Here is a 13,053-nt window from a genome sequence, read left to right on the forward strand (position 1 = left end):
GCAAAAAATGCCATTGCTCAATCGGATGTTGATTTTACCAGCAAACGGTTTTTTTGTCATCGACATTTTACAAACGTATATTTATTAAATGTGCGTATATTTATTAAGACTAATATTTATCAAATGTTTCAACGTATTAAATTATAAAATTATATTTATTAAGTGTTAAATATGTGCTTTCAAAAATTTGTGGTCACACTGCGAGAAAACCACTGGACTAATTACAACTGAATGCAGTAATTATAATTTTGATTATTAAAAAAAAATTTAAAAATTATCGCATGAAAATTTTTCTTATTTCGTTATAAATAGAAATTAACTATAAATTATTTTAAATACAGCACCTGGCCAAATTATTAGACTCACTATAAGGCTCTAAGTAAAAGCATAATTATGAGGTGATGTTATTCAGCTTTATTGTTTTTACGCCGATCTAACCCGTTTGCACTTGTTTACGTTCGTATATCAATTGGTTAACACTTTACTACAATACGCTAAAAATAAATGTAAATAAGAAGTATATAAAAAAATCTCCCGAATAAAAATCCATTATATGTATTTTTAAATACAAAAGTATTGCCTATAAACGCGTGGCAAACGTGCAATTATTAAAGCACTACAGTGCGCCTAATAATTTGGTCTATTTATTATAATATACTAATATAATACCAGATATAACAAATATTCTATATTTATATAATGTATCCAGTCGTCGAATTTATATTATAAATCGTCTAATTTAACCAATGGATACACGAACGTAAACAAGTGCAGACGGGTCGCGTAAAAACATTAAAACAGTTTAGTAGTATCACCTGGTGATTAATATTTTACATAGAATCTCATAGCGGGTCTAATAATTTGGTCTATTTATGATAATATACTAATGTAATACCAGATATAACAAATATTCTATATTTATATAATGTATCCAGTCGTCGAATTTATATTATAAATCGTCTAATTTAACCAATGGATACACGAACGTAAACAAGTGCAGACGGGTCGCGTAAAAACATTAAAACAGTTTAGTAGTATCACCTGGTGATTAATATTTTACATAGAATCTCATAGCGGGTCTAATAATTTGGTCTATTTATGATAATATACTAATATAATACCAGATATAACAAATATTCTATATTTATATAATGTATCCAGTCGTCGAATTTATATTATAAATCGTCTAATTTAACCAATGGATACACGAACGTAAACAAGTGCAGACGGGTCGCGTAAAAACATTAAAACAGTTTAGTATCACCTGGTGATTAATATTTTACGTAGAATCTCATAGCGGGTCTAATAATTTGGTCTATTTATGATAATATACTAATGTAATACCAGATATAACAAATATTCTATATTTATATAATGTATCCAGTCGTCGAATTTATATTATAAATCGTCTAATTTAACCAATGGATACACGAACGTAAACAAATGCAGACGGGTCGCGTAAAAACAATAAAACTGTTTAGTATCACCTGGTAATTAATATTTTACATAGAATCTCATAGCGGGTCTAATAATTTGGTCTATTTATGATAATATACTAATGTAATACCAGATATAACAAATATTCTATATTTATATAATGTATCCAGTCGTCGAATTTATATTATAAATCGTCTAATTTAACCAATGGATACACGAACGTAAACAAATGCAGACGGGTCGCGTAAAAACAATAAAACTGTTTAGTATCACCTGGTAATTAATATTTTACATAGAATCTCATAGCGGGTCTAATAATTTGGTCTATTTATGATAATATACTAATGTAATACCAGATATAACAAATATTCTATATTTATATAATGTATCCAGTCGTCGAATTTATATTATAAATCGTCTAATTTAACCAATGGATACACGAACGTAAACAAATGCAGACGGGTCGCGTAAAAACAATAAAACTGTTTAGTATCACCTGGTAATTAATATTTTACATAGAATCTCATAGCGGGTCTAATAATTTGGTCTATTTATGATAATATACTAATGTAATACCAGATATAACAAATATTCTATATTTATATAATGTATCCAGTCGTCGAATTTATATTATAAATCGTCTAATTTAACCAATGGATACACGAACGTAAACAAATGCAGACGGGTCGCGTAAAAACAATAAAACTGTTTAGTATCACCTGGTAATTAATATTTTACATAGAATCTCATAGCGGGTCTAATAATTTGGTCTATTTATGATAATATACTAATGTAATACCAGATATAACAAATATTCTATATTTATATAATGTATCCAGTCGTCGAATTTATATTATAAATCGTCTAATTTAACCAATGGATACACGAACGTAAACAAATGCAGACGGGTCGCGTAAAAACAATAAAACTGTTTAGTATCACCTGGTAATTAATATTTTACATAGAATCTCATAGCGGGTCTAATAATTTGGTCTATTTATGATAATATACTAATGTAATACCAGATATAACAAATATTCTATATTTATATAATGTATCCAGTCGTCGAATTTATATTATAAATCGTCTAATTTAACCAATGGATACACGAACGTAAACAAATGCAGACGGGTCGCGTAAAAACAATAAAACTGTTTAGTATCACCTGGTAATTAATATTTTACATAGAATCTCATAGCGGGTCTAATAATTTGGTCTATTTATGATAATATACTAATGTAATACCAGATATAACAAATATTCTATATTTATATAATGTATCCAGTCGTCGAATTTATATTATAAATCGTCTAATTTAACCAATGGATACACGAACGTAAACAAATGCAGACGGGTCGCGTAAAAACAATAAAACTGTTTAGTATCACCTGGTAATTAATATTTTACATAGAATCTCATAGCGGGTCTAATAATTTGGTCTATTTATGATAATATACTAATGTAATACCAGATATAACAAATATTCTATATTTATATAATGTATCCAGTCGTCGAATTTATATTATAAATCGTCTAATTTAACCAATGGATACACGAACGTAAACAAATGCAGACGGGTCGCGTAAAAACAATAAAACTGTTTAGTATCACCTGGTAATTAATATTTTACATAGAATCTCATAGCGGGTCTAATAATTTGGTCTATTTATGATAATATACTAATGTAATACCAGATATAACAAATATTCTATATTTATATAATGTATCCAGTCGTCGAATTTATATTATAAATCGTCTAATTTAACCAATGGATACACGAACGTAAACAAATGCAGACGGGTCGCGTAAAAACAATAAAACTGTTTAGTATCACCTGGTAATTAATATTTTACATAGAATCTCATAGCGGGTCTAATAATTTGGTCTATTTATGATAATATACTAATGTAATACCAGATATAACAAATATTCTATATTTATATAATGTATCCAGTCGTCGAATTTATATTATAAATCGTCTAATTTAACCAATGGATACACGAACGTAAACAAATGCAGACGGGTCGCGTAAAAACAATAAAACTGTTTAGTATCACCTGGTAATTAATATTTTACATAGAATCTCATAGCGGGTCTAATAATTTGGTCTATTTATGATAATATACTAATGTAATACCAGATATAACAAATATTCTATATTTATATAATGTATCCAGTCGTCGAATTTATATTATAAATCGTCTAATTTAACCAATGGATACACGAACGTAAACAAATGCAGACGGGTCGCGTAAAAACAATAAAACTGTTTAGTATCACCTGGTAATTAATATTTTACATAGAATCTCATAGCGGGTCTAATAATTTGGTCTATTTATGATAATATACTAATGTAATACCAGATATAACAAATATTCTATATTTATATAATGTATCCAGTCGTCGAATTTATATTATAAATCGTCTAATTTAACCAATGGATACACGAACGTAAACAAATGCAGACGGGTCGCGTAAAAACAATAAAACTGTTTAGTATCACCTGGTGATTAATATTTTACATAGAATCTCATAGCGGGTCTAATAATTTGTCTATTTATTATAATATACTAATGTAATACCAGATATAACAAATATTCTATATTTATATAATGTATCCAGTCGTCGAATTTATATTATAAATCGTCTAATTTAACCAATGGATACACAAACGTAAACAAGTGCAGACGGGTCGCGTAAAAACAATAAAACTGTTTAGTATCACCTGGTGATCAATATTTTACATAGAATCTCATAGCGCGTCTAATAATTTGACCAGGAACTGTAAGTCAAATTAATTTTAGAAATAAAACTTTTTTTCCCCTAAAACTTGTTTTTCATATATAAAAAAAAAATTATAGAAACAAATTTTAAATTCATTTAACTGATGAAATTAGATTCATGTGAGCAAATAACGCAACAGCACCAGAAAGAAACAAAATAGACAAAAATTAGGATCTTTGAGGGGTAAATACCATAGTAAATACCACATGAATTTTCATTTCTTCTCGAATAGGAATTTATTTCTTCGACAATAAAATAATTTTAAAAAATAATACATATAAAAAACCAACTCATGTCAAATAGGAAAATAAGCGAAGAAACGTATGAAAAGACGTAAGAGTAGCGAAACAATACGGGAAAACTTGCATGCATTAACATGTTGCTGATTTTACATATAACATAAGATTACAGCATAACTTAGCTACCTTATTTCTTTTAGCTTTTATTGTTTATCACGTTGGTTACACTCTCAAAAAAATATATTTAACTTAATTTCATAACATAAAGTTAAATCGATATAATATTGGCATATAATATAACCACCACATAACCCTTTAGTATAATCATATTACATCATAATAAAACCTTGAACTATGGTGTCGTATTCTATGATAATATGGTTCTATGATAATTAGATTGATAATATTATATGATAATATGGTTCTATGATTATGGTTCTATGATAATAAGGTTCTGTGATAATATGGTTCAACTTTGCCCGTATTAATATCGTGGTAAATTTGAAAATTATTAGGGGTTAAATTGTTCATCCTAAATGTTTAAGAACTGGTCAAAGAAAGACCATAATTTGAATAATTAATGAAAGAAAAATGAAGGAAAACAAAAATATACTGTTAATTGCGTTCAGCGAAGGAAACCAGAAATTTATTCTCATAAATTACAAAATTAGTTGCAAATCTCATTAAAATTTATCATTTCAAAATTAGCGCTAATTGAAGCAACAGTTTGGTGCAATCTGACCACAAATTTAATAAACTCCAGTGAAAATACTTCAACTGAACTGAAAATACTAAACTAAAACTGAAAAGCTGGTATACAACAGAAAACATGGTTTTATAGTTATTTGGCAGTGGTGCTATCTGTTGAAGAATTTCGTAGCTATTTTGGATTCTAGTGGGATTTAATTATATAGTTTCCATAGCAGATTTCAGTAGACATTACATTTTTATCATCTTTCATTTTCTTTCTTTTTTTTAAACTAATAGAACTGATAATTAAATAATACAAATTTGGTTATTGCAGAAAAACAGGTAAAGTTCCTTATCCAGCAGTATCACATCTATTTGCCAACAGCTGGCCGAATCAACATTTGTGGTCTTAATGACAAAAATGTTGAATATGTTGCAAGAGCCATTAATGAAGCTGTCCTTACGTATCCTTCTGAAGAGAATGATAACCAGAACAGACGTCGTATTTTCAGCCCTTGAAGGATAAATTCTTCACTAAACTCGTGTTAGTGACTGAGAGCAGTGTAGACGAAGTTAGCTTCTTCGGAGTTGTTAATCTAGAAGTAGTTATTGTTGAGTTTGTTATTTTATTTTTTATGTTTTTATTGTTTATATTCTCGGAACTGTGATCCAGCAACGATGCTGTCTGTGTTGGCGAAATAAATCGACGTCAATTTCAGAAAATGTCAACCATGTATTTACCATATTTACGATCAATCAAAAATATCTCAGATTATGTAATCCATTTTTTTAGAATATTGTTTTAGTTTATTATTTTAATAAAATACTACTAAAATGTATTATTTCTGTTGTTATTGCATTAAATTCTCATATTTTTAATTGCACTTAATTGGATATTAACATGAAGTTGATTTTAGAAAAGAAATATTAATTCGTTTTACAGACACTGAAAAATAATTTTTGTAATTATGATTTTGCATACGATTTTGCTTTTAACTTAATTTATATATGATTTACTATCTGATTTGCTATCTGATATATGATTATCATCTTTTAGATAAAGCATACGAATTTGTTTTAGAGACACTGAAAAGATAATACAGTTATCAGCATAAAGAATAATTTCAACATAGATTTGCTTCTACAAAAACATATGAATTCATTTTGGAGACACTGAAATAATATTTTTTGAAATTTTGATTTTGGATATGATTTTGCTATTAAAGATCCCCTCGATGGATTTTAAAAAATCATAAAGCGTGTTTCATTCTTACATGTAAACCGCTTCTCGTACCAATTTTTTTGAAAAAATATGCATAAAATCAACATATTTTTTATATTTCATTAATAAATACAAGGTACTAAAACAAAACATAATACGCAAATTCTAAGTTGAAATTTTTATTTTTTTACGTGTAAAAAAATATTCAATTTACCATCAGTTTACTATCCCAAATTATCTCGGGCAAATGAAAAAAGTTTAATATTAGTCTTTGTATATGCTCACATCTTCATAATCTGAAAAACCATCTGCTATTTAATAATAGTCGAAAAAATTTAATTTTAACTTATTTAATAATAGTCGAAAAAATTTAATTTGCAAGGTATGCTAATTTTTCTCATTACTATTTTAAAGAACGTAATTTTATAAGTCGAAATACAAAATTTGAATGAAATTGGTCGAATAGTTCTTGCGAAATCGAATTTCAAATATATAATTTTCTTAAAATTTGATAATTGAGAAACTATCCCTCAATTAATACTTGTCTTTTCAATAACATATAGTGATTTGCATTCCTTAATTTATGGCGCGTTAAAAGGTAAAATAAATCAAAAATATGAAGAAAAGATTGTTTATTACAGATTAATACTTGTTTAAAGTGCATGTTTTCAGATCAATAGTGAACTCAGCCCCTAAAATCAATTGAATGAAATTTTTTTAAGACACTATGAATTTCAACTAACGTAAATTAACTAAATTGGTTGTCTTAAAACTGTTATCAATGGACTTAAACCACTTTACCTCTTCACTCAGAGTAACATCGTCACAAAAGCTTTTGTGAATAACGTTAATTCGAAAAGCTTTTGCCGGAAAATTAGAAACAAAATGACTTAATATTCACGTTATATTTTAACATACACACGCTTATGATACGAATTTATTTCAAATAAAAAAAATTGCGGGGAATACGATAATCGTCAAAATCTATAAATAATGTTATAAATACTTATTGCATATCTTATCCATTTGAAAAATCTGCAATAAAGATATGAATGATGTTAAAATAAAAAGAGCTATGGATGAAACAATAGTTAAAATTAAAAAATATGATATAAATACTTTTTGCATATCTTATCCAATCTTAACATTTAGCGCGTTTATTCACTAAAATGAGTTTAATCAGATTAAATTACTTTTATTTTTGAAGAACTTATTGATAAAATTATCAGAAAACTATTCATTGTTTTTTTAGAATGGAAAATGCTAAAATTTGTCAAATGCACTTAACCATTAAGTGCTATTGTGTTTCTAAAAAACGAGACCAATATCACAAAATTTCGAAATACACTTCATGTAGAAAAATACTTCACTATCTAAAACTTAACTTGTAGAAAAAATTAGCTAAGCGATTTATTTATTTTCATCATTAACGTATGCGTTAAAATTTCATCATAATTATAATTTTCCCGGTTGTTTTATGCTACTAGCTGATTTTAAATGAATAAAAATTTCTAGAAAATTTTTTGTTTCTTCCTTGCTTACATTTCTCAGCGTATATTGCCCAACATTTAGTACAATAATTTTATCACTTAACAAATTATATTTTAAGATAATTTTTCTGCTTGCCTCGCCTTCAGAAAACGATTGTCTATATAAAAATATAAGTGTATTTATGCTCGTTAGTCAAAGCTTTTAATTGCAATAAGAAATCATAAGAAATTCGATTCATTAAATCATAAGAAATTCAATTCAAGTAGCCTTTTAGAAAGTTTCATGGAACATAAATATCTTATTATTTGATTCTAGTGGATTTCGTTTAGTGACCAAAGAGTGAAAAAATACACGATTAGAATATTTTACAACTAAAAATTAAATTTTATCATATTTTTACGCAATATTTAAAAGTAACCAACAAAAGCTAATTAAGTTTATTTAAATGATTTGTCGTTTGTTAATGCTTTATTGTATTTGTGAGTTTACCTACTTCTGAGCTACTCATTTTTTAGTAAAAATTGCATTTTCTGTCATTATTTACATAGAAGGTTTATACTCAATTTACGATTATCACTGATTAGCCATTATCGTATGCCAACTTTCAAACAATTAATTGTGTTTAATGTAGGGAAAACAAAAAATAACATTAAGAAGCATTACCTACAATCAGTAGTAAGAAGTATTAATCTTAGAAAGGGGGGAAAATACTTGTACATTTAGTATTAAAATGTAAATGAAAGTAAAATACATCTGTCTTAAGGTCCATTTTTTTTCTCCGAATTCGTTCACGATGTAATTATGAATTATTAAGGTACACTGTTAAAAATTTCTGTGTAAAAATGGTTAAATGGAAATTTATTTAACTGTTATTTCACCATATTTAACCAAACTAGGTAAATAACCATTTAAAAAAAATGATATTCGAACTGTTAAATGCGAGAGAAAACGTTTGTTGATTTTTTTTAACCTGATACGGAACCAAAAAAAGAAAGAAAAAAAACAGAATAATAATAATAAACAGAATTCTGGAAAAATGGTTCTAAAAATGATGATTTTTCGGGAGTTTTTTCTCACGAAGTAAAATCAAATTTAAACAGCTTTGGAATAAATTTTACTCCAAAAGATTAAAAATATAGTAACAATCCTAAATAAATCCTGTAGAATAATTTCAATCTAAAAGGTGGTGTTTTGATATGCGTTATTTTAATTAAAAATATGGAGTTAATAAAAATATATCTGAAGAAAAAATTCTATAAAGGGTGGATTTTTAAAATTATTTTCTAATTTTTTATTTATTTCCTTTATTATTTTTTTTTTACTTTTGTGGCATAAAATAAGTCAAATTTAGACACTTTCAGATTAAAATATCATTTCAAAAGAATAGGTTGTTAATCTAGTAACAATCCTTAATATAACCTGCAGAATAACTTTGTTTTATAAAAATTTTTGGAAGGCGCTATTTTTGTCAAAAATAATACTTTAACGTTAAGAAAAAAAAATTTGAAAAAATGATTCTATAAAAGGAAACTTTTTTCCTAATTTTCAATTTTTTCCTACCTTTTTCGTCTTTTGTGGAATAAAATGAGTCAAATTAAGACATATTTAAATTTAAAAATAATTTCAGAAGAATAGGTTGTTAATAGAGTAGCAATACTAAATATAGCCTGCAGAATAACTTTGTTTTATAAAATTTTTTGGAAGGTGCTATTTTTGTCAAAAATAATGCTTTAACGTTAAGAAAAGAAAATTTGAAAAAATGATTCTGTAAAGGGAAACTTTTTTCCTAATTTTCAATTTTTTCTTACCTTTTTCGCCGAATAAAATTAGTTGAATTGAGACATATTTAAGTTTAAAAATAATTTCAGAAGAATAGGTTGTTAATAAGGTTACAATCCTAAATATATAAATACACCCTTATAGATTTACTGTATTGTAAAACTTGTTTTGGAATGCTTTATTTTAGTCAAAAAATAATGCTATAAAGTAGAGAAAAAGATTTTTTAGAAAACAATTCGATAAAAGACAACTTTTTGGAATCTCCTTTTTGGAATAAACTAAGCAAAATTAAATCAAGAAGCTTTTAAGGAAAAAAAAATTATTTGAGAAGAATAGGTTGTAAATATATTAATAATCTTAAATACATTCTGCAGAATAAGCGGCAATAAGCTAGGGAAAGATTTTTAGTAGACAATCTGATAGAATTTAAATTTCAAGAATTTTCAAAGCATTCCAACGATGCCTTAGGTTTCACTTTTAATGATTAAATTCTGATAGATATCAGAGTATTTGAAAGTGCTGCAATGTCGAAAAGAAATAGAAAGATAAAATGAGACTTAAAATTCTTTATCACTTCATAACCTGTATAAATTCAGCGAGACAACAAATCACGTGTTTTATGGGAAAGGGCATCACTGATTATTGAAAGTTTGCGAAACATCAATTTATATTATTTCTTATTACAAAAGAAAAACCTTCAATATTCTAAGACATGATATAAAAATAGAAGGATTTTAATTTTTAATGTATCATTTTATATTACTTAGAAGCATTTACTGGATCAGTTTTATTTAAATTTAACTTGCATCTATTTTCCTTAAACATAATATGCATTCAATTAATTTATATTTAATATTCATTATTTAATACGCATCTTAAATTCTTAAAAAATAATTGTTAAATTGTCGAAACGAAAAAAAAAAAAGGCCCCTATTTACTAAATGAAAGTGAACGCTTCTGCTCTGGTAAAAATGGTTAATTAAAAATCATCAAGGCCGAAATAATTATTAATTAGGTTGACTATTTGGCTTGAAAGTAAAAGCTAATTATGATTGACTGAAATGCTTTTTGTGTATTATTTAATTAAAATTCACTTATGAATCAAGATATGAAGCGTTTCATTCTGCTCCACTGCAATGCAATTAATTGCTTCAGCAAAATTTTAAAAAATACGTGTTGAGAATAATTTTTAGTGAGCACCCAGTATTTTGTAGATTTAATTCGATTTTTGAATATCAACTTAACTATCAAAACTTAATGGACATTCCATGATACAACTAATTCAATTTCATAATGAAAATTAACCAATTACTATAAGTTTATTTGTGCCAAAAAAATATTTTTAAAAAAAGGAGGAAATGAAAATTTTAAAATCTGTAAAAGTGTATATATATATATATATATATATATATATATATATATATATATATATATATATATATATATATAGAGAGAGAGAGAGAGAGAGAGAGAGAGAGAGAGAGAGAGAGAGAGAAAATATATATATATACACTTTCACCTTAGATAATAATTATAAAAAAAAATGCTCTGCCTGAGAAATATTATTTCGGATTTACCCTAGCGATTAATGGATTTTCGCGAAGAAAGAACTAAATAAATATTTAGATTACATTTGTAGAAATAATTCAATAAAAAAAAATAGCTTTTCTTGATAAATTTGGATAAAAACATTTATTGTTAACTGTTGCTAGTTGAAATACGGAAATTCGAAAAATGTTAGTTGACTGAACTTGATGTTCGAGAAAGATTGGAGTTGATAAATTTTGATTCTTATCTCATGATTAAGGTGTAAATCATTCAATTTAAATGCTTCTAATGTTTCTTGATACTTCGCTTGTTGTTCTAATCTTTCATGATCATTTCATAAGCAATAAATGATGCACTTGTTTCATTATACGTGTTTTCTGGAATTCCAGAATTGCTTTCGAGGATATCAGTTTAAAAGTTACTTAATCATTTTACTTTTCCTTTTTTTATTTTTTTTTATTTTTCCTATCTATCATTTGTTCCCTTTATTATAAATTTTTTTCAAAATAGTTAAAGATGAGAAAAACGTTACACTTAAAAAGTAATCACACTATATTTTTAACGACAGCCTAAAAATTTTGTAATAAATTTATAATATGTTATCAGCAGTTGTTTTATAATATTTTCCTGAAATATTCATAAAAATACAGGATAAGAAAAAATAAAATATTAAAACAGTAGAGGCTTCTGATGTGTTAAAAAATAAATAATTGACACTATGTTGTTTTTATTTAGTTGGAATGGAGGAATACTTAGCGATATTGGAGAATGCTGAACTATAAAATAGTAAAGCGACTGGTTTCAGAAAGCTTGCTATTATTTATTTTATTTTACAACCGGTGTTGAGTAGCTAATTCAATTCTGAGTTTACAACTATCGTTGTTCAACTCCGTAGCCTTGTCATTTTGAACCCAACCCAGAAGAAAAGGGAACTTCTGGATCACGAAAAACTAGCCTTCGTGGAAGAACTGACCAACACCTCCTAGAAGTAGGAAGGCCTTAACAAGAATCAATTCAGTAGTCGGATGTGACGAAGTTAACTGCGCAGTAGATGAAAAATAAGAAAGATGTCATTACGTTCGGGGTACTAAGCTGCGCAGTGGTTGAAAATATGAAATATGTCATTACGTTTGGACTACTAAAGGATATTTATGATAACCTGTGCTGAGGCCTGCTCTTTTCTAGGAGGTGTTGAACTGTCCCGCATTTGCGTGACATAAATGGGATAATCACGAAAACCTCCGACGATTTGCTTGATGGCAAGGGAATTTTACTCTAAGAACCGCCTAAAACAGAGGATATTTTAAGTCAGCACTGTGGTAGGTGACAGCCGGGAGCAGAATTCGTATCTACCGGTCACCACTAGAATTCGAACCTGGATCACTTCATTGGGAGGCGTAAGCTCTATCCCCTGAACCACCGTGGTTCCTTGCTATTGCTAACAATGTATTAACCATCCAATCGTAGACCAATAGTAGTTATTAATACTGTTTTATAGTCGGTGTCCAATCAATAAAAACAGGACCCACCAAATTCTCTAGACCCCTTGCCCCTTGCTATATATTTTAAAATTAACCTATTGGTGCTTTTTTTTTTCTTTTTTTTTTAATGAAGTTTTAGGGATAAAAATTATGTCTCTAAAAAAGCAGTGATAATTGTGATGGCTTTTCATTAATTTTTGAAAAAGAAATTATGGGCTCAAAACGCAAGCCTATTATTGCATATGCAATAATTAAGCTCGATCTATTGTAAATATTTGTTATTATGCAAAACGTTGTTGATTCTTGAATAAGATGATATTTGCTTTAATATTAGAACAATGCATAGTTCTCTGCAATAAAAAGGATAAATTAAAGTATTCAT

General features: G+C 27.1%; 1 protein-coding gene across 1 annotated transcript in view; it reads left to right on the top strand.

Annotated features, from left to right (window-relative positions):
* LOC107455531 (aspartate aminotransferase, cytoplasmic) overlaps window positions 1–5,992 on the top strand; it is a 45,767-nt gene extending 39,775 nt beyond the window's left edge. The window contains exon 9 of the mRNA XM_021145482.4: window positions 5,485–5,992. Coding sequence (XP_021001141.1) covers window positions 5,485–5,669 — 185 coding nt within the window. The 3' untranslated portion in view covers window positions 5,670–5,992. The remainder of the gene's footprint in view (window positions 1–5,484) is intronic.
* The last annotated feature ends 7,061 nt before the right edge of the window (window positions 5,993–13,053 follow it).

This window comes from Parasteatoda tepidariorum, chromosome 12 (assembly GCF_982258835.1).
Source record: "Parasteatoda tepidariorum strain Cologne lab strain chromosome 12, Ptep-v5.0, whole genome shotgun sequence".
NCBI lineage: Eukaryota > Metazoa > Arthropoda > Arachnida > Araneae > Theridiidae > Parasteatoda > Parasteatoda tepidariorum.